Source organism: Etheostoma spectabile, chromosome 4 (assembly GCF_008692095.1).
Source record: "Etheostoma spectabile isolate EspeVRDwgs_2016 chromosome 4, UIUC_Espe_1.0, whole genome shotgun sequence".
In the NCBI taxonomy this organism is placed as follows: Eukaryota; Metazoa; Chordata; class Actinopteri; order Perciformes; family Percidae; genus Etheostoma; species Etheostoma spectabile.
Window position 1 is genome coordinate 14,924,655 of NC_045736.1, and position 21,301 is coordinate 14,945,955.

Sequence of the window (21,301 nt, forward strand, 5' to 3'; positions counted from 1 at the left end):
TATTCAGCCGTCATGTAGACTCTCATGGATTATTACAACTTTAACAACGGGCCACTTACCTCCATTGTTCAAAAATAGGTACACAAATCAAACGCAAACTGATGAGTGGAAAAAAAGAAGTCTGGTACCATTAGTGCAGTGCTTTAAAACCATTGACCTATCAACGACAAGATAGCTAGTGGGCGGGATGTCTTGTTATGATTGACAGGATATCCCTCTAATCAAATTCTCCGGTGGTCGACATTGTCCAATCGTGTGCGGGATCGACCCGTTGTATCCAACGAGAGTGGACTTTCAACAAACTCGACAGAAAAGCGGAGACAGGCAGACACCATTTCTCTCTCAGCGCCTTTGGACGTCTATCCACACGAAGGCAAAGAGCCAAGAAATAAATCATCTTTTTCTAAACAGGAATATTATTATCTAGCTAGCTAAATTAAATTACAAAATTAGCCATGGCCGATACAGCTGTTGACACTACCGCAACTGCAGAGGTTACAGCCAAGGTGCGTTTCATTCAGTTTTATTGTCTTTTTCTCGGTTAAACTGTCGTGTTAAAAGCTTCTAGAACTTTTTAAAGTTGTTTTGTGTTAACAATTGGTTTTGTTAGCTCGGGTGAAACAACCGTCGGTGACTGCAGTAACGGTACTTAATGTTGAGTTAAAACGTCACGTTAACGTTAATTGGGGAAAGTGTCATAACCTTACTTAAACGACTTAACGTTATCTTGGAATGCCACTTGTCGACAACCATACACCGACAAGGTGATTTATTTGTAATTATCTGCGTCGACAGTTAGCTAAATATTGTCTGGAAATTCAAACGTATGTGATGTGGTTAGCTAGCTAAAATGCCTTGTAGACAAAGCGATAACGTTAGAAAGGAGCTGGTGAAGCGGAGCTGCTCCTGGGCGGGAAGCCACGATAACGTTACATTAACGCTAACGTTACATTACAAGTTGGGATGGAAACGTCCAACATTGCCACTGTCTAATATAGCTAGTCTTCCTTAATTTAGACTGTATCCCAAATATGAACGAGTTTTCTTTTAATTAAAAGCAGACGTGGTAAGAACGTGTGGTAGTTAAGATTAAACTCTTTGGCTGAACAGTCACATTGATCAAGATGCATGCTTTTATTTTGTAGGAGCTGAAAGAGAAGAAAGAAGTAGAAGTGAAGCAAAAGGAGGAGGAGGAGGAGGAGGAGAAGACCGACAACGGGGACGCACCTGCCAATGGCACAGTGAGTTGGAGAAGAGGACCAGCCTCATGGCCTTTTGTCTTAGCACCCCTCATCATGCAGGTGTCGCTGCACCCGCCTCCCCCTCCTGTTCAGCTGCTCTCCACACAGTGCTTTGTGTGTGTTGTGAAATGGCACAGATGTTAGCTAGCAAGCCTTTGCACGTTTCCTTTGGTGTCTAGTCAAGTTGGATAGCTTAGCTCAACACATGTGCCTTTTAAGTGTCTCCACAGGAGTCTCTACATCTCTCTACTCTGGGAGGATTGTTAATATATGCTTGGGATTTCATTTTTTGATTTGTTTCTCTCTGCAGCATTGCTCATATAATGTAAGCCCAATCATGACTTATGACGTTACTGGACTGACATTGCCCTCTCTTCATTCAGAATGGTGCTGATCACAGTGACAAAGTGGGAAAAAACGGAGAGGAGAAACACAAGAATGGAGATGGTATGTTCATATAAAGCAGTATTACTGTTTTCAGAAAAAAAGTCTTCAACAACAGTGTTTAAAAAATAAAAAATGTCTCCCTTGGTTGCTTCTAATTTTCCTCATGAATGCGGTCACCTTGTGTAACCTTGAAGTCAAAATTCCATTTCGATAAGATACATTTTTACATGAATCTTGTCTTAATTACACTCAAAGGAAAATATGTATTTTCTGAAGTGTGACAAACTGTGCCTACAGGGGAAGCAGAGGAGGCGCCCCCTGCTGAGGAGACTGACGCACAGCCTGCAAAGCGTGCAGCTGAAGAGGAGGATGAGGTAGGTTGTCACAAGGCTGAAAAATAGAATTGTAATCAAGCGTTTTAATTGTTGATCCAGTGAACTTCAGTCTTTGCTAATGCATGAAATATTTTCCCTTTTTTGAATAGGAAAAGGTGGAGACAAAAAAGCAGAAAAAAGAGGAAAATGGAGATTCAAAAGAGGAAGAAGTGAAGGCTTAGGTCTCTGCCCTGTTACGTGTTTGCAGCACTCTTACCAGCCTTAACATCCTGTTGTAGAGCTTGTGCTTTCTGTACCTTTTTTTTGAGAAATATCTTTTAGTTTGCGCCCATGTTATCACATTGCACTGGAGTCCTGAAACATAGTGGCCCTGCATCCTTTTTTTTATGAAATGTTATTTATTGGTCTTTAAAATTAGCTTTTTTTCTACTTGTACAAATTGGGCCACACCATGAGATCAGTTTTTTCATTTCTTGAGGTTTTATATCGGTATGTTAGAAGCACAATCTCTATGACAGTGCTGACCAGAAGATTCATACATATAGGCAGCTGCTCACCTCCAAGGCTCATGTTGACCTCAGATCCACTTAAAGGACCAAAGATAAGTTTTAAGCAGGGGCTAATGGACAGTTATTAGCATTATTAGTTGAGGCATCATTTTTTGTGTTGAGCTGCTAGTTAATCCTTGGCTTGGCTGCCCTGTTAAAATAACAGATGGTGCAAATAAATAAAGGGGCTCTGTCTTGTGCCTCCATGATACAATATCTTGATCTTGTTTTATGGAAGCAAGATTTTGCAATTTAAATTAACCCCTCTTAAATCTTAAAGCTTTGGTCATTTGTTCTGTATGCATTCCACGCAAGTTTGTACCATTTATATTTTGTGTTTTTTTTTACATTTTCAATGAGTTTTATGTTATGGCTGGGTAGCCCAGTTTTGTGTCAAAGACTGCCTTTTTCAGAACCAGAATGACATTCGGTTAGTTCAGCCACTGCTTTGTATATTCTGATTAACAAATAAATTGTCTTTTTACTTAAGTATGTTTTTGTGTGTATGTTAACCGGATCATTAGTGCTTCTTAAAACCATAGCTTTATAAGTAGATGTCACTTGACCCAGTTTTTCATAACCTGGAAAATGGCTGGCTTAGATGCAGGAAAGAACAGGAATAATTTAATTCACTTGGTGCTGGAAAAGCATGCACAGAATCAATGAATTGATGTCTTGTGTCTCCCCCATGTGGTGTACTTTAAGATTGCAGATCATTATTTCTGAAGTCAGCTGGAACGACAACTGAAATAGGCCACAATGGTTATTAATGACTGTGATACAGGACAATAATCGACACAGGACTCCAAAATGGCAAAAGGATCATTTTAGTTTAAACTGAACCCTGAATAAAAGTAGCTTTACAGTAACACTGCTAATCTTGAGCAATAGGTGGTATCATTTAAAAGGTTTTTTTTAAGCAAGCTGCAACAGCAGGATCCATACAGAGACTGTTTCCTTAGAAACATTAGCATGGCGTGAATCTACTCAGTCCAGGATGCTTAAATACTCAATTATTGACATTCCACTGAGGCAGTCATCATGACTGGCACATTAACGTTGGTGTATTTAGTGTCTGAGCCAGTCAATGAAGCCATCACACTGGTAGGCTTGAAACAGGTTATATACTAAAGTTAACCTTTTCTTAAAGTACTGAAGTCGGGCTTGGTGCTTGTGTTGAGGTTGAACAGACAAATCATACTGTTTGTCATGGCACAACAGATGTAAAAAAAAAAAAAAAAAAAATTATATATAGTACCATTTTGCTGATAAAGATGGCTTTTTTAGAATGGAAAAAATAATGACGTCTTGATACTTCCTGTGAGGAAGTATCAAACAAAGTTGGCGGGCCGAGCGTGGTGGAGCAGAAGCATACTACCTTAAGCATGCACCCTAATGATGACAATAAGCACTTGCTGCTGGCTCTATATACCAAGTCTTTTCTTTCAACGTTGTCCACCTTCAGTGTTACCCATAGTTCACGAGTCTTCTCCTTTTTTTGCTGTTCTTCTGTTTTGTTCGGTTTCCGACTGAATGCTGTATCACACCCCAGTTTCAACTTCTCCTCTTCCTGATAATGACAAGAATCACTGTCATTATTACAATGGCATGGCCAGGAGTAGGGTGACAGCTCACGGCTGTACCATGGCTTAGTGAGGGCCCATCAGAATTTGCAACCATTTCTCTGTATTTGAAAGTTTGCGTACAAACGTGCGTATGTGTGTCATCCTATTCGTCATAACTCTATGCTGATTAAGTACTTAATTGGCATTATACTCATACTTGGGACTTGATTAAGAGTCACCTAGCACCAAAGTGTTAAATTTGGGGATAGCACACTAGTAAGTCTTATTTTGACTGAATTGTGTGGAAAGTGTTTGTTTTTATAATTTGCTGTTAAAATGTGAACAATGTGAAGCCCTTCAAGACTGTAACTGTGATTAAACATGTTTCAGTTTCAAGTGACTATTTTATGTGTTTGCCAAATTGAAGCCCTCTTGAATTAATAACGGAGCATTAACTGTGAGTGGACACTGGCAGCACATTCATTTAGTCAGAGAAATCCTGCCTAAGCTGTGATGCTAATATGCTAACTCAGAGAAACAGGCAGGTAGACATTACCTTGGCCGTTTTACCAAAACAAAACATTAACACAAGGCTTTGAGAGATTGCATTGCAGCTCATGCAGACGTTAGGCAACTGATAAAAGGAAGAAAAACGACGACAGCTGTGGTTATCCTGTATCTACTGATCAACATTTCTATACTAAACACCAACAAGATGAAAAAAAGATAATGCAAGATTTTACAGCAAATAATCAGAAAACCAGCTTAGGCTTATCCAGCCTCAAAATGGTCGTACACACACACACACACACACACACACACACACACACACAAACAAACACACACACAGCATTCAAAAAGGTGACATTCGTTTGTATTAGGAGAAAATGCATGGACACACACTGTATAAACACACTATTCATGTATACACATTTTAGAGCAATGGCCAATGTCTATCTGTCTGTCTGTCTAGCTCTGAGAAGAATAGTGCTGATTATTGTGAAACAATATATGGAATTGTACAGTGTGCGACAGGATGTGTTCGTCCTATCAGTGCTGTGAAGCTCAACACACTCCGACACAAAACAACTGTGTGAGAGCGCGTGTCTGTTGAGTGTGTGTGAGGTAAAGTAAATTTAGAGGCTTTTCTAAATGTGCACCAATAGTGGCTGGGTCTCGCTATCGGGGGGCTCACCCTCAGGGGGGGGCAGCTGGTACACCATGCAGAGAGAGGAGTACAGGCAGCCCACGAATGACATCAGGCTTGCAAAGTACATCACTCCCTGGGCGCCACCCACCAGTGAGGTCAGAGGTCCCATCGCCACAGAGACCAGGATCTGAGCCAGGAAATACTGGCAGCTGAGCAGAGAGATGTCCACCCCCATACCACGTCTGGTCCCTTCCTCTGACGAGCCACAAAACTGAAGAACATATGCAAACACTTTAGGTATATGATCAATCTATGTAGTGCACCACAAATCAAATCATTCAGAGTAATAAACATTTTTGGGACATGTGCATATTCACTTTTTTGCTGAGAGCCTATTTCCCAAAATTGTAATAACTATTCCTCTGAGTTGGTCCTGGTAAAATCCCATAAAGGAACTGCAAATGATATAAATTACAAATCTAGATACTGACCTGAGGGCTCTGGTAGTATTCACACAGCAGAGAGTAAGGCAGTGTGCATAGAGAAGAGAAGAGCACCCCATAGGTGACACAGAGAGAAAGTACCACGTAGAGGTTGGTGGATAGTGTGGCCAGGCCCGTGCCCAAACCGAACGCCAGGTAGGCAAAAAAATATAGAGTGCGAAGAGAGAAACGCTCCTCCAGTTTCTCCAATATGGCTGAAAGTTGAAGAAGAAATCCAGAGATAAACAGAAGGCACATGTGTAAATCGTGCCAAGTAAAGAACGACACATTCATGATTAAAAAAAAATACTCTTCCCTGGCCAGAGCTGCACTTACATCCAATATATGTTGTTATTAGGAGTGTAGCTTACCCGAGTAGAAAGCAGCACTGAATGCATAGATGCACATTCCCCAGCAGCCCATGCTAACACCAGCATTGTACCGTTGGTAAGCCTCAGAGTCATGGGGGGCCTTGGGGTCTCCTTCAAACACAAACTCCCCCATGAAGTCAGTGTAGAAGAGCAGCATGCCTTCAAAGGACAGCCAGCCTACAGAGAACAATATAATAAGTAAAAATAAGTACCAACTCAGTTCATATTAACTACAAAACCATGTTTACAGTGTTGTAGGGTTTTAGGTGTGATACAATTTAAATAGTGATAATTCTCACCCAGGAAATGATTTGTGCACAAACTTCGCAGAGAGGGAGGCATCCTGTAGATAGCTATACACAGCAGCTTCATTGACATTTGCGAGTCTCCCGTTTCCACATTCTCACTCAGATCACTCTCATAGCGCACCCCATTCAGCAAAATGTTTGCAACCTTCATCAGAGAAAAAAGACAACAGTGTGTTTAAAAATGCTGTCGTGGCTTCTGACTAAACAGCTTTTGTCATTTTCAAAATATATGTCCCGACCTGCTGGCTGAAGGTCACTGTTCTCCTGCGTCCATTCTCCAGCTCAACAATCTGGGTTGCCATGGGCTCCTCCATTAGTGCAAGACTCTGGGGTCGCTTCAGGATACCAGCAGAAGAGCCTCGATGGGACCCAGCACCAGGCTGAGCCCCAGCTGTGACCTGAGATTGTGCATCTCCCTCAGGCTGTGGCGCTTCTGGATCCTGAGTTACCCCAGCTGGATGAGACACCACATCAGCCTGGGTCTGTCCTGCAGCATGGCTCCCTGCTTCCTGTGTGCTCTTGTCAGGAGGAGGGGAGTCCCCTGGAGGCAGGGGCGCAGTGGTGGAACTAGAGGCCAGGGCCTGTGGTGTGTGCTGGCCTGTGTAGCAGTTTATGAGCACACTGTCTATATAGGAAGTTCCTAATGAAGACGCAAAGTCATTGATGCCAGTGAGTGAGTTGTCCCTACTAATAAAGCTGCCATATTTCGGAGTGAGGGGGCTCAAGGGTGATATGGGGCTAGTGAGGCCAGCACAGAGGCGTGCATTGGCACTGCAAGAATGGGCAAGAGGGTCAGAATTATATGGGTGAGACTTTGAGTAATTGCTGTAAGAACCTTCCTCATCTTCCTCATCCAGTCCCAAAGATGATCCTTGCGCAACAGGGGGGGAGAGAGGAAGAGGCAGGCTGGGACTTTTTAGATGAGCTTTGCTGGAGATTTTGTTCTTTGGTAGGGGCCGTTCGGGGATACTCATCAGAGTCATGGCTGTCGCGAACACCAAAGTGATACTTGTGAACATGTATATGACCCGCAGTTGACCTCCCATTGACCTTCCAAATTGTGTCTGGTCCCAGTTGATGCCACCCACAATGTAACCAAATCCACCGCCTAGTCCTGTAGAGCAAGATTAAGAACCCAATTAATTACCTTTTGCATTGACTTGTAATAGCTTAAAGATTTATTTCAGGTGTATGTTCTCTAGAATATAAGCTGTAGCTATATAGCTAGCTATACAGAATATAATAATAAAGTAACCCCATGTTTGTGACTGTGTTTACGGTTTTCTTACCTGCCAGTAGTGCATGGATGTTCAGCCCCCGGTCCTGGTCCTCTGGACTGCACACATCCATCATGTAGGCATGGCTTGGGTTGTCAGCTGAATCAGCACTGAAGTCCATCAAAACCACACCACACACCGTCAGGACAATTCCCCACTTGTGATTTGATGCAGTGTCAGCCAGTGCACCTCCGATGTCCCGCCCGTTCAGTACCAGGGTTAGACCAAACAGAGCCCCTATGAAGGAGAGAAAAAGAGTTCAACCGACATCATTAATGTATACATCATAAAAAGGGCAGTCCACCGATTTTAGTCCATTTACTTGGCCTGTAGAGTAGTGCAAAGCAGTTGTATAGTATCTTCTGTGGCTGTGGAGGAGCTTTGTAAAGTCAGAGAACAATATTTCTGAGTCTGTAGCTTTTGAGGAGGAGAGGGGGGGCAAGGTTGAGGCTGGGGGTGTGGCCTTGACCAACTGTCACTTTCCTTGTTGAAAGCCAAGACGTCTCTCTATCATGGGTGGGCCAAATTCCCTGGGCAGGCAAAGCAGAGAAAGGGGAGATAGCCTTCCCATTATGCCCCTCATGATGTCATAAGATTCTAGATCGTCCCATCAGAGATTTCATTTTCTCAAAGGCAAAGCAGGATACCCAGGGCTCAATTTACAACCATCACCATGTCTAGCCACTGGGGGACCATAGGCAGGCTGGGGGAACTCATATTAATGTTAAAAAAACTCAAAGTGACATTTTCATGCCATGGGACCTTTAAGTGACATTAACAACTTCAAGTATCTCAATGTGGGCTTGGAGACTGAAAAACTGTTGTAAATGGTAAACCTGATTACAACTGGGTTGTGGAGTTTGGGAGACAGTAGCATTTACCAGGCATGAAAGGTCTTAAAAAGATCAGCATCGAGTTCCATCATTGGAAACGTATTAGGCCTCTCCACTGTTTTTGCTTAATATTATAGAACAAAAGACAGTAGGCCTATAGCGCAGCCTTTGTTGCTTCTGTTTTTGACCATTAATCTCATTGAGTCCCCCAGCTTCACATAACTAGACTTACATACATAGCCTACTTAATACATATAATACATACGTATTTAGTATTTTACTTACTAAGCACAATACTACATTTCTTACCCAAAGCCAAGGCAAATATAAATGGTCTCCTTCGTCCAAACCGGGATGTACAACGATCACTCCACGCTCCGAGGAGAGGCTGAACGAGGAATCCTTCAGGCCAAAGACAAAAGATGGAGTTAAGAGCCTTAAGTGCAGCACAAAATGATTGCTACTCAAAATGACTTAATAATGTATCATCCTGTCCACCAGGTGATCATCTTGCCTTGTTGTTTACTTACCCAGTATGGGGCTAATAAACCACACCAAGCTGTAGAATTGATCAGGCAAGCCCATCTGTAGAAGCACAGGAGTCACATAAGCTGTTTCCATGGCATAGCTAAATTCAATACCAAACAGGATGCAGCCATTGAATAGCAGCTCTTGGAAGGTACGCCTTGGGGGAAGCTCACTGAGGTCCAGCTGGTCCAGGGGACAGGGTGTGTTGGGCGGCGGCGGTGGTGAAGGTCTTATCAGCTTCCGGCGCTTTGGCTGTCTTTGGAAGTTGTTGGCACGGTGACTGAGGTGCCGAGTGGTGGACGTTGGGAAGCTGGTGGTTTTGGGGAGTGAGCTCCTCCAGAGACCTTCCTGAGCTGTAGATAACCTTCCTCCTGGACTGGCCAAAAGGGGGTCACTGGGGGTGCCCATTCCCGGAGATGACATCTCTCTCAAGCCAGCTTAAACTGCAGCATGTAAAAGGGTGATACACATTGCCAAGTTCAAACTTGGCAAAACCTGGGTTGATTTTTCATATTAGAGGTCATTCAAGATCATCACAGTAGCATAGTAGTCATGTGAGTAACTTAGTGCAGCTAATGGTTATGTAGTGTTACCAAGAGGACACTGCAGTCGCCAGCAGACAACAGCAACGGCAGAGCAATGATGGGCACGACGCAATGCAACCAATGCGCATGTTAGTGATGTGCGCAAAGCCCATGTGCTCGCGTGGCTGACTACAGCAGTGTATGCGGCACCGCTCTCATGAAGCCTGTTTCCATTTTAATATTTCATGGAGGAAGCTCAAATCGGAAACAATGGAGCCAAAGGATGTTATAATGACGGCTTTCACGACAAGTTACAAAGATAACATGTCATGATCGCTTAGCCTACACTAAACATTTGACCCATCCCATATGTAGCCACGTACAGATCGATGCTTTCATACATCCCTTTGCTATATGTTTGTCTTTTTTGTAATGCTTTTCGATATTATCCTCGACTTGTCATTTGTTTCTTAACGTGTAGACCACACAATCGACTCAACTGTGTTAGAAGATGAAGCAGGCGTGCAAATTCAAACGTGAAAGATGATAATTACCTTATCGGGGATGCTCGTCATTTATTGCGGCATGCTGTGTGCAGACCAACCATTATGATTTAGGCTATAAAAAGACGTAGGATGAATTACAGGAGTCATGATTGTTGTTTTGTTTTGTTTTTTTCCTTTTCATGCAGTCATCCCCCCGCACTCTCCTCCGTCCCTTCTCCTACCCCCTCTTCTCCTCTCCCCCTTCTCCTCTTCCTCCCGGTCTCTCCCTTGACGTCACGCCCCTCCCTTCAACATCAGCACCGGGGACAATCCCCGCTGAAAACCCCACATCTATCTACCTAGCCTCTACTCGCAGATACATATAACAGGCTCTAGGCTTATTGGTGGAAATGCTTCCACCTCACTAATCAAATTAGGCGATGTAGCCTAATATTAGATGGTCCTCAGTTGTTTAACCCTCGGTTTGTCATTAGCTACAAAGTCATGTTGTGTAGCTAAACAGTGTTGTTCAAACCCCACAACTTTATTTTAAATTCACGAGGTTTGCACAATATTAAATTGTCAAAAAGAGTAAAATAAGTTTGACTTTTTCATAGCTATATACGGGAAAAGAGAAATTTTCTTTTTCTATTTTTATGCTTACAAGTATGCAAATTGCGCACGCAATTCTCTCTTATACGCATAGTGTGCCAATGTGTCTTGCTGTTTTTTTTCCACAAAAAGTGCAAGCCATGCAAGAGCAATTAAATACATTCTGACTTAAATACATTTTTTCTCAATCGATTTGGCATATTTACTTAAACAGACTTACTATTGTCAAAACTCTAAGTACAATTCTCACACCATGAACATTAAGCACATCATTCTATGTGACCTGCAAACTCAATTACTGTGAAATACTTAACTCGAGCTTCAGTTGTAAAATCCCTCAATGAATAAATCGTTGTCATCAAAACTAAATGTTACTTTATCATTGCAACCAAGACAGTCAAAAGGCAAATAAATCTCGTCCGTGTACTCTATTTAATGTTGTCCAATTGTTACATTATATATTTATTGATTTTGTATTGATGTAAGCCATGGCTCACACTGTACTTTCAACATTTATGTGCACACCTGCCAATACATGAAGAAAGCTTGTACAGAAAAAAAGATATACAACAGCAAAAAGGATGAACTGTACAATATGTGCAAGAAAAAACAAAATATGCTGCAAACGTATCAACCTCATGGGTCATCCAATCTCTCCTCTCTGTCTGGCCACAACGTTTTACCGCCATCTCTGCCACTGCACTCTGCTGTGACAGCCTCACCTGTCACCTGTTTGTATTTGGTTCCATAAATTGTGTGGAAATTAAATTGTTCCCTATAGCCTTAGGCTATCAGTCTGACAACTTTTCCAACAAACCACGTAACTATTATTAATCTTATATGTGTGTGGCAGCTTATTGTGATTGTTGGTTGCTATATATTGCACGTAAGGATTTACACAATTAACGTGTATAATTGCATTTGAGAGTAATAGGATTCAATAGCAAATGAATGCAAACTATTTTGATTTGCAAGGCTTACTCAGTAAACAATTATAAATAACTATAGGTACAGTATATGATAAACTGACCTAATGTTCATATAACTTGTCATGTAGTTTGACAAAGTTTATTAGTCATCCATTGTGCCAAAGCGATAAACTGTGAGATGAAATCATCCCTGAGGAGACTGTAATATAACACTATAGCAATACAATTCTCATTCAGTACAAGATAACAGCGGATAGGTATTTTACAAGTTCCTGTCTCATTATTTTCAAGTTAGTGTTTCGGTGACTCTGGCAATGGGGGTGTTATGTAAAAAGACAGGTGTGCATGATCACGTCTATGATTAGCAGTGATTCATAGAGAGGTGGGGTGGAGGTGGGGCAACTTTTGACAAATGTATTTTTTTGACTTGTCATAGCAGGAAAAGCACAGGTGAAACAAATTCTACAAACAAGGTGTCAATTCCATTGAGTGTCCCAGTAAGCAATGACACAGCATACACAACGCCACTAGCTCACCTAAATAGAGTGCTGTCGTTTGGCATGTCATCAATCCCACCTGTGCTTGTCCTGCCTATGACATGCAGTAAATGCACTCATGGGTGTGCATGTGTGACTGGTGTGTGCTCATACAGAAAATGGGATTGTCAGCAGTAAAAAAGAAACCTTAAATTAATACTCTGTTTGTTATTTGTTATTTTATGATCTTTATATGGTTTAAATCGGTGTGGCTGCACCTTCTGAGCAGAAGGTAGGTTACTATGCGAGGCCGATAAGTAAAGGACCAGTCTCTGGCCAGTGGTGGGCGGCAGATAGCAGTCTCTCTTTCCATCTGTGTGCGTTCATGTCCCAGTGATGCTTGTTACTATATTTTAGCTCCAGGAAGTTTATTCCCCCGGAGTCCTTATGTTTTCTCGACTCGCCATTGTCCTTGGATTGGTGTGGCACTTGAATCGTGGTTGCAGCTGCTGCTGTGGTCCTGCTCGACGCCCTGCTAAGCCCTGCACTGCTACTACTATTATTTATAATCATAGTTCTATTATCTTTATTGTTTCTATAATTTTCACTGTTAATTATAACAACTAATTGCTATTATTTTTATGATGAATCATATTTCTCTGTATCTGTATCAGTGGCTCTGTGTCCCAACCTGCAGAGGCAGATGGCTGTCTGAGGTTTCTGTCTGTAAAAAGGAAGTTTTCCCTTGCCACTGTTGCAAATGCTTGCTCTTGGGGGAATTGTTGGGTCTTTGTAAATTATAGGGTGTGGTTTAGACCTACTCTATCTGTAAAGTGTCCAAACATAACTCCTGTTATGATTTGAGGCTATAAACAAAATTGAATCACATTGAATGGATTTACACGAGGGATGGAAACAACCTCTAAAACAATAATTTATTCAATTAGCACAAATGTCACTAAACAACACTATTATGTTTTTGTGACCAAAGTTTTATAAAATGATTTACAGATATGTAAATATGGTTTTAATGCAGGCTAAAATCTTGATCTTCAAAGGTTAGGTAATGGAGTATTCGTATGAGGTGACAGAAGATGAAAGAAATGAAGTTAACATTACATAGGTTGAGTAAATTTGATTATTATATTTATATTATATATGTTATAATTTTATACACACAGTATATACTGTATGTGTATATATAATCTTTTTTTTTTTTTTTTTTTTAGGGCCTCTGTACAAACAGGTTAATCTTAAAGCAGATAGATGGGTGATTTCTTTCTCAGGAGTTAATAGAAAACAGACAGATGGCCCATACGAGCTAAAAGGAAACAAAGGCCAGGCAATAAATTGCATGCTTTGAGCTCACATATGCACCACACCTTGTGCAGCCTACATTATGTCACCACTTTAGGTCCGTGTTAAAAAATGTTTTACGTGTAATGCCAGGTGTAAATAAACCACTAAACAAAAGCTGGCGTAGCCTATTTACAATAAATACAGTTTATGTTGATTTTAGTTGTGAGATGCAGGTGCTGACAGTTTCCTTTACGAAGCCCCGCCTCCGTTCCAGACACTTCGCGCTGTCATTGGCTGACTTTTCGGCACCTACCGAATCTGATTGGACGTCAGTGCTCAGAGGTTATATCACGATGCAGATGTTTTGCAACTGTAGTGCGGGCGTTGCTCAGACATAGTTACTATAACTTTATACACGACAAGCTACATTTCTTATAACATTGTTTAGCCGGTACAGTCGTCGTAAATCAGTCGTGGAAAATGGCAAACGTCGACCTTGTTCAAATTGGGAAGAACTTGTTGAAGAACGGTGACACTGGCGAGGTAGCTACGTACAACTATTAGCTAAGCTAATGTTAGGCGACTAGAAAGCTAAATGAAACTTTTGACTGGTGCTGTACACATTTGAGCTTTCCTCTTATTTAATGTATATTTGGTTGATTGGATTGTGTTTAAATGTGCTCTCTTTAAATATAAAGCCGTGCTGTTTGTTCCCCCTGGAGTGGAGACCTGTGTTCTCCTGCTGAGACCCGCCGTGTTAAACCTGCCATTACCTCACAGCATTAGCTTAATTAGTTAATATAATTGGTGAGGCCAATTGAGGCCACATACTTGACATAATGATGATCTGAAGGGAACGTATGTAAATGTGAATCATTATATTGCTGTTTTAATATAATCTATTCTCTATCATTAATTTTACAGAAAACATATTTTTTTTAAAAAGTAGTAAACTCTAACCACACCCATTTCCCAAATGCTACCTGTGTGTCACCTGTTTTGTGATTTCACTGTGAGTTTTCCTCTCTGTCCGTACAGAGTGTGGAGCTCCAGTCCCTGTGGCAGGACCAGCCGGTGGTCTTGTTCTTCCTGCGCAGGTTTGGCTGTCAGGTGTGTCGATGGATGGCAGCAGAGATCAGCAAACTGGAGCCGGACCTGAGAGCCAACGGTGTAGCGCTGGTGGGGGTCGGACCAGAGGAGTTGGGGCTGAAGGACTTTAAAGAAGGAAGGTTTTTCAAAGGATGTAAGCAGTACTTACTCATCTACAAAACAAGGGTATTTTTCTAATTAGGTTGCACTGACACTCAAATGAAAAATATGTGGTGCTTAAACTGGAAAACACATCTTGACACACAAGGCTTAAATCTGCTCCACTAAAACTATATTTGCACTACAGCCATAATCGGTCAGTTTCTTTCCGTCTGTTCATTCATTGTTGAATGTGACCAAAGATTTTACGACATAACATGATCCAACTGTATGAATAAGCAACTGAAGACCAGAGTTTATTTTTTGAAACAGCTGTTTTGGGCCAGTACTTTAATTCTTGCATTGGAACAGTGGTAGAATGCAAGTACATTTACTCAAGAAGGCTACTTTTACTTTACTTGAGTATTTTCACTTTATGCTACTTTATACCGCTACTCCACTACATTTCAGAGGAAAATGTTGTACGTGTTTTATTTGACACTTATAGTTACAAGTTTTATATTACAAATATGAAATACCTATATGATATAACCCAGTATTATAGTACCTATCCACCCAGTAGTATACAAAGTATCTACAATTGGCTCCACATGGACAAACTGCAACATTAAAATGCTCTTACATAAATTTCTTTGTGAAAAAAACGAATAATATAATATTTTGCCATTCTGCGTAATGAATATTTTTACTTTTGATACTTATATTCACACATTTAATTGATAATACTGTACTTTTATGTATTGTAAAGAGGGCCTTTTCATAAAACTAGACTGTCTATGCAGTAGATTGGCACAACATTTTTTTTTTTGAATTGGTGCTACAGGACCAAAGAAAAGAAGCTGTAATATTCTCTTCAACGCAAAAGATCAAAAACCTCCGACTACCAAACTGCACAGTGCACAGGACCAATAAATGCTTCCGCTGGTGAATGACGTAACTAAGCCATCAAAGATTAGATTTACCACAAGCTATGAGATGGTGAAATTATTTTTTTCCTCCTGTAGAAACCACAAGTCTGTATGAAATCAACCTTGTTTTAAGAAAAACATGTTTTATTCACAATGTCATTGTGGAATACTACAATACCCACAACCTCTTCGTCGCTAATTGGTGGAGCTCACTGTTGCCATGGAAATGTTTACAGCACGCACAGCTTGTGAGCTGCTGTCATTGAAGTCTATGATCGTTTCTGTACACTGTCTTGTAGCTTTTCCTTTTTTGCCGTTTTCAAAATGTTGCCAAATATTTTATGGTTACAATTCATCTCATAGCTTGTTCCCTTTGTTCAAGGCTTTCCAATCTTTAGATAAGCATTTAATGAAACGTCAATGGAGATCAATGGAAATCACTTTCAGAACCAAAACCATTCAAAATAAAAAATAATTTAAAAAAACTAAAAATAATAAGTGGGCCACTATTGAGCTCTGTTGACAAGTGGGGCGGCTGTGGCTCAGTGGTAGAGCGGTTGCCTGCCAATCGGACAGTTGGTGGTTCGATCCCTGCCCCTGCAGTCATTGTCGAAGTGTCCTTGGGCAAGACACTGAACCCTGAGTTTCCCCTGTTGCTGCGCATCGGAGTGTGAATGTTTATCTGATGAGCACCTTGCTTTGAGCAGTTGTTAAGACTGGAAAAGCGCTATATAAATACAGCACATTTACAAGAATTACGGCTGGTAAGAAACTTGTATGTTCAAATATGTTTCCAAAGTCATTTTAGGTGGCAGGTAAGGTAATGTGATTGAGGATATTTATAAGGATATTTATTGTAAGTGCCTTCTGGCCACTGTTTCACAATGCCCAGAACACAAACAAGGCGTGTCAGGGCTCCTTTTTTTATCCTTGCGCCCGTTGAAAAGCTTCAATTATTTTATTCACTTCATTAACTGCTGCTTTTATGCATATCTGGGTTAGGTAGCTTGATAAGCTTGGATTGATCATTTATTTATTTATTCCATTCAATTTTTACTTCCTTCTGTACAGCACTCAACACGTATTTTATTTGCTGTGCTGTGTCTTACGTTTTTTGCTTGGTCTTTAGTATCTAGTTCAGTAGGGCAGATGCACTTTGTTTTTATTTGTGGTGTGGAAATTTTCTGTTTGCTGCCGTTGTTGGGCTTTCAATATTTTATGTTTGTCATAGTCCTTGATGCGATTTGATGCCTGGTGAAGATCCACTATCCTTCGCGATAATAAAGTTAAAAGTCAAAGTTGAAGCCCTGTCTAGTTTTACAGTTTAATCTGAGTTTGGTACGAGGTTAAGAGATATTAACTTTTATTCTCGCTCCGCTTCTATACTCTTTGTGTCCGAATGCGGAAGTACAGTCTGTAGTGACAGCAACAGCCCTAGCGCCAGCTGGCCTGTGAGTGGGGAGATTTGGGCACTGGTAAGACGGAGGGAAGTTGAATACTGTATTGTTCATTTACACATACTACCCACATTATTATGATACAAAGTTGGTTTAATATTGAACATTTTTAGACTCTGATATTTCTGCTTGTACTTGTACTGTAGTTAAAGGCTCAGTGTGTAGGATTTAGTGGCATTAAGCAGTGATGTTGCAGATTGCAACAAACTGAATACCCCTCCCCTCACCCCCCACCCCCCATCCAAGTGTGCAGTACAACCTACAAAGCCTTGAGGCAGCGTAAAAACATGAAAGGCCCTCTCTAGAGCGAGTGTTTGCGTTGTTCCCTACGCAAATATAAAATGCTAATTTTAAGCTAACGAAAACACAAACATTCTTAGTTTCATGTGATTATACAATAATGAAAACATGACTATGAATATTGTATTCCATTTCTGCCAATAGATCTCCCTAGATGCTACACACTGCTCTTTTAAATGAAAGCATTTCCCCAGTTGTGGTAACCTCAATGAACAGTGTCACCCACAAAAACAGAAGGATTCCCTTCAAATAGACATTTAGTAGGATTGTAAATAACCATCAATTATCTTTTTCTTGTAGCCATTTATGTTGATGAACAAAAGAAAAGCTACAAGGATTTGGGTTTTAAAAGGTGAGTTTGTTTTATATGACCCATGGTTGGCTTTGACCCTAATGTGAATTGCCTTTGTTTGTCAAAGATGTCTTACTTTAATGATACACTTCAGAGTTGCAACAATTCATTTGCAACTATTTTAATAATCAATTGATTGTTTTAGTCATATTTCAAGCAAAAACGCCAAGCATTTACTGGTTCCAGCTTTTCAGGTTTCACCGCTCATGTTAAACTTCTCTCCTTTGCAAAAGATTAGCTGCCTTGTGATGATCTCTATTTAAGAGAGTCTGTTTCTTCACACTCAGGTACACAGCCTTATCTGTGGTTCCTGCAGCTTTGGGGAAGAAAGTACGAGATGCAGCTGCAAAGGTATGTAGCTTTATGGTTGTATGATTACTTTATGGTTCATATGTACTTTGGTCACAGGGGGTAAAGCAGGGGTAAAGTTGCTGAGTGCCATATTGACACACTGACCTCTGGCTGCCTGTTTTCTCTGCTGTTTTACAGGCCAATGCTGAAGGCATTCAGGGAAACTTCTCAGGAGATCTGCTCCAGAGCGGAGGCATGCTCATTGTGGCCAAAGGTACAATGAGTTTAAACAAAGGGGGTATTAGTAAGGGCCTGTCTTTTGAAAGTGTATAAGTGAATGGAAAACACGATGTCAGCATGTAAATCATGAGTGAAGTTTGTCCGCTCATCTAAATGAAGGTTAATAAATGGTTAAAGAAATGCATTCTTGCAGCCTCTCCTCTAGAGGGCAATGCTGCCTCACAACATTGTAGTGAGGTTGGATGTTCATAGTGAGCCTTCCAAACCACTCACCTTCAACGTCAGTGCTCTCCAGTGCTGCTGACTTTCCCTGCTTTGTTATTTCTTGTATCCACAAAAGTATAAGGATTAAACTATTCAAATGTGCAATAGTTTGTTGGGTTAATAATTCTCGGAAATAAATTGGCATACGGGAAGACGTTTTTTTAACGTGGAGTGGAAAGGCACAGTCAGTCCAAAATAATTTACAGCACACCACTTGGAAAACTAAGAAAAGAATCAACAATATCTATCAGTGTGCTGTGCTGATACTCTCTTTTATGGTCTTGTATAGGCAGTTTGTTCTTATGGAAAGGAACTAGCTAGACTATAGGTCATTCTGCCCTGTCTGACCTAATTTAGGCAATTTAGTTCCTTACCATTGAAGGTTATTAAATAGAAACTTTGAAGTTAAACCAGGCTGTATGGCACATTTTTGGAGGACCTAACCATATATATATACATATATATGGTTAGGTCCTCCTAACCACATATATATATATATATATATATATATATGTATGTATATATATATGTATGTATATAAATATGTATGTATTCTTTTATCACCATTGTATTGAATTTAACTCTGTACTGTGTTGTATTACTGCTTTTATGTGTCAACCTGAGTCATGAGTTCACCAAAGCAAATTCATTTGATAAGCTACTTACTTACTGATTCCTCCTTAATATATTTTTCTCTGCAAAGGTGGAGAAAAGGTCCTAGTGCACTTTATCCAGGATTCACCGGGAGACCACCTACCTCTGGAAGATATTGCCAAGGTTTTGGGTATCTCAACCAATGCAAAAGCAGGACAGATGCCGGTGGTAAGAACTCTTTCCATGTTCCATTTTTCATTTCCTCCCCCTCTTTAACTTTTAATTTATTGGTGCCCATGAGTGAACTTTGAGATGCATAGTGAAGCGGTTAAATAAATGGTTTTATTGTGTTTACTAAAGCACACTCGACTGATGTCAGTTTTTCCAGCAGAATCTCTTTTACATCAGTAGCAACACACACATCAGAGTACCCTTTTCAAAGCCAATTTCACACTTATTACCCCATCTTTATGGTCTGTCAGCGTCTGTCGTAGGCCCCCAAAACCTTTTAAACTTGAGTGATGATCTCAGTCTGTATTGTACTTAAAATGCTCTGCAAACACAAACCGAGAACTTATAATTATAATATAGTAGTTTAACAAAAAAAACAGTAAAACCAGTATTGGCAGCTTTACACAGCTTTATTTATGAAATATATATGTGCTTATTTCTCTCACAAAGATTGTCATGTAATTTCAGCAGTGCTCTACAGAGTTTAATGTCAAGTATATAATAGAGAAAGTAACAGGTTTAATGTGTGTCACTGATTACTATTATTATAAAATCAATGGAAAGTCTTTGCATATAACACACAGATACAGTTATTTAAGTGAAGCTTTTTGTATCTGAGATAGAATAGGCTTCTCACAGATGTAAGCATTAGTTTTGTATTTTCACAGAATTGCACAGTGGTCAATGACATGCTATCATGTCCAGAGCCCCAGGGGTTTTGTCCTGTGATCATCAGGGCTTTCGGCATGCCCATGACATCCAGCACATGGTCTTCGTTACCCATTCCCTCTGGCTCTGTTGCTTGCTTTTCACAAAACCCACCATGTCTTAGCCTTTGCCACATTTAAGCATCCCCATGACCTGTCTAAAGACCAACACATGTCATCGCTGCCGCCCAGGAACAGAATAGACTAGTTGATTTCTGAGGGGTCAAAATGTGGCAGAAACAAGTGCGAGTCACAAGCTATCTGACATACTTGTGTGGAAAAGGGATCTGGAAAAGTTGAACCCTTGTTAACAGAGTGAAGTCAGTGGCTGATCCGGATAAAACTAAGTAATGTCTTCTTGTTCAAACCTTTCTTGTTCTATAGCTGATAGGCAGTGTTTACTACTTATGTGTCTAGACATGGAAAAGAAAACCCTGTGTCTTAACTTCTGCCCAGGGATTCTGAGATCCCAACAAGACATGTTTAATGCTCAGTCTAGGTTAATTAAGTTGCCCACACGTGGGCCTTTTATAATAAAAATTGGAATGTGTAAGTAACTCACAAAAAAGTAGTGAAAGTCTGCTGATGTTGGGCTTCATGGTGGCAGAGTCGACACATACTTAACCTGAGTATGATCCTGTTTCATACCATCCTCGTCTTTCTCACCATGTTTCCTGGCTGGTGGAGGCAAAATGCCAAAATAAATCACAGTATTTTTACTCAAGCATTTTAGCCTTTTATGCAAACTCTGGCTCATTAAATAAAAAATCATTATACTAAAAAGAAATTGTTTTCTTGTTCATTCAATCAATGAGGATTGTATCTGTAAAAAGAAATAAATAAATATAATTAAATATATATATAATAATAATAATAATTTCTTCCCCTTTGTAATTATTTCAGACTTGTGGTCTATAGAAACAACTGCTTTGATTCAGTGAAGCGGGCAATGTAAATAGCTAATTCTCTGGGATCAATCCATAATCCATATTCTTGCATTAAAAAGTAAAACACATGATTTTTCATATGTATGTAATATGCAGTAAGCTGTTAAACCTTACCTACCTTCTCTTGCAGTGCAATGATGCTGTTTGTACACGATGATGAAGGAGCAGCCCATTGGACCAGATGAATAACTACTCCTCTGGAAGCTCAAACGGAGATTTAATAAGTGGAATGTCATCAAAATGCTCAAGTGAACATAAATTTACTTTGTGACAGTCACATAACATATTGTAATATCTATCTGTACAGTAAAAGCAACAGTGAAATTACCTTTGTAATCATTAACCTTTAATTATTAATGTTTTGAACTTACCTTAAATTGGATATTTATGAATTTGCATTTATTACACTCTATATATACGGTATATATATGGTATATATATATATATATAT

The 21,301-nt window shown here is 40.2% G+C and overlaps 3 protein-coding genes across 6 annotated transcripts; 2 read left to right on the forward strand and 1 right to left on the reverse strand.

Annotated features, from left to right (window-relative positions):
- The first annotated feature begins 240 nt into the window (after positions 1 to 240).
- Positions 241 to 3,000, forward strand: si:ch211-222l21.1 (prothymosin alpha). 3 transcript variants are annotated; one of them, XM_032513488.1, is made up of 5 exons: positions 241 to 506; positions 1,146 to 1,241; positions 1,625 to 1,688; positions 1,926 to 2,002; positions 2,113 to 3,000. In XM_032513488.1, the coding sequence occupies exons 1-5, from the start codon at positions 456 to 458 to the stop codon at positions 2,182 to 2,184; spliced, it is 360 nt and encodes a 119-aa protein (XP_032369379.1). In that variant the 5' UTR covers positions 241 to 455; the 3' UTR covers positions 2,185 to 3,000. The 3 variants fall into 3 exon arrangements, with proteins under 3 accessions (XP_032369379.1, XP_032369380.1, XP_032369381.1); XM_032513489.1 differs by having other exon boundaries at positions 1,926 to 1,997; positions 2,111 to 3,000; XM_032513490.1 differs by having other exon boundaries at positions 268 to 506; positions 1,155 to 1,241.
- Positions 3,001 to 3,811: 811 nt separating this feature from the next.
- On the reverse strand, positions 3,812 to 10,332 carry slc45a1 (solute carrier family 45 member 1). Of its 2 annotated transcripts, XM_032513485.1 has the most exons (10): positions 10,104 to 10,332; positions 9,028 to 9,468; positions 8,807 to 8,899; positions 7,677 to 7,901; positions 6,627 to 7,501; positions 6,379 to 6,532; positions 6,080 to 6,256; positions 5,718 to 5,923; positions 5,272 to 5,497; positions 3,812 to 4,081 (listed from the first exon to the last, which is right to left on the reverse strand). In XM_032513485.1, exons 2-10 carry the CDS (start codon positions 9,446 to 9,448, stop codon positions 4,053 to 4,055), a joined length of 2,406 nt encoding a protein of 801 aa, XP_032369376.1. In that variant the 5' UTR covers positions 9,449 to 9,468; positions 10,104 to 10,332; the 3' UTR covers positions 3,812 to 4,052. The 2 variants fall into 2 exon arrangements, with proteins under 2 accessions (XP_032369376.1, XP_032369375.1); XM_032513484.1 differs by lacking the exon at positions 3,812 to 4,081 and having other exon boundaries at positions 4,405 to 5,497.
- Positions 10,333 to 13,648: 3,316 nt separating this feature from the next.
- On the forward strand, positions 13,649 to 21,127 carry prxl2b (peroxiredoxin like 2B). Its single transcript, XM_032513867.1, has 7 exons — positions 13,649 to 13,893; positions 14,389 to 14,593; positions 17,525 to 17,576; positions 17,864 to 17,927; positions 18,066 to 18,141; positions 19,075 to 19,193; positions 20,981 to 21,127. Exons 1-7 carry the CDS (start codon positions 13,831 to 13,833, stop codon positions 21,005 to 21,007), a joined length of 606 nt encoding a protein of 201 aa, XP_032369758.1. The 5' UTR covers positions 13,649 to 13,830; the 3' UTR covers positions 21,008 to 21,127.
- Positions 21,128 to 21,301: the final 174 nt, after the last annotated feature.

Excerpts from the sequence above, each read along its gene's own strand:
- si:ch211-222l21.1 (XM_032513488.1), top strand. The coding sequence starts at position 456 with ATGGCCGATACAGCTGTTGACACTACCGCAACTGCAGAGGTTACAGCC. Across the intron at positions 507-1,145 it reads CTGCAGAGGTTACAGCCAAG|GAGCTGAAAGAGAAGAAAGA; the intron begins GTGCGTTTCATT and ends TTTATTTTGTAG. Across the intron at positions 2,003-2,112 it reads CAGCTGAAGAGGAGGATGAG|GAAAAGGTGGAGACAAAAAA; the intron begins GTAGGTTGTCAC and ends TTTTTTGAATAG.
- slc45a1 (XM_032513484.1), bottom strand. The coding sequence starts at position 9,448 with ATGTCATCTCCGGGAATGGGCACCCCCAGTGACCCCCTTTTGGCCAGT. Across the intron at positions 8,900-9,027 it reads GTTTATTAGCCCCATACTGG|GATTCCTCGTTCAGCCTCTC; the intron begins GTAAGTAAACAA and ends TTTGGCCTGAAG. Across the intron at positions 5,924-6,079 it reads CAGTGCTGCTTTCTACTCGG|CCATATTGGAGAAACTGGAG; the intron begins GTAAGCTACACT and ends TTCAACTTTCAG.
- prxl2b (XM_032513867.1), top strand. The coding sequence starts at position 13,831 with ATGGCAAACGTCGACCTTGTTCAAATTGGGAAGAACTTGTTGAAGAAC. Across the intron at positions 18,142-19,074 it reads CATGCTCATTGTGGCCAAAG|GTGGAGAAAAGGTCCTAGTG; the intron begins GTACAATGAGTT and ends TTCTCTGCAAAG. Across the intron at positions 19,194-20,980 it reads AAGCAGGACAGATGCCGGTG|TGCAATGATGCTGTTTGTAC; the intron begins GTAAGAACTCTT and ends CTTCTCTTGCAG.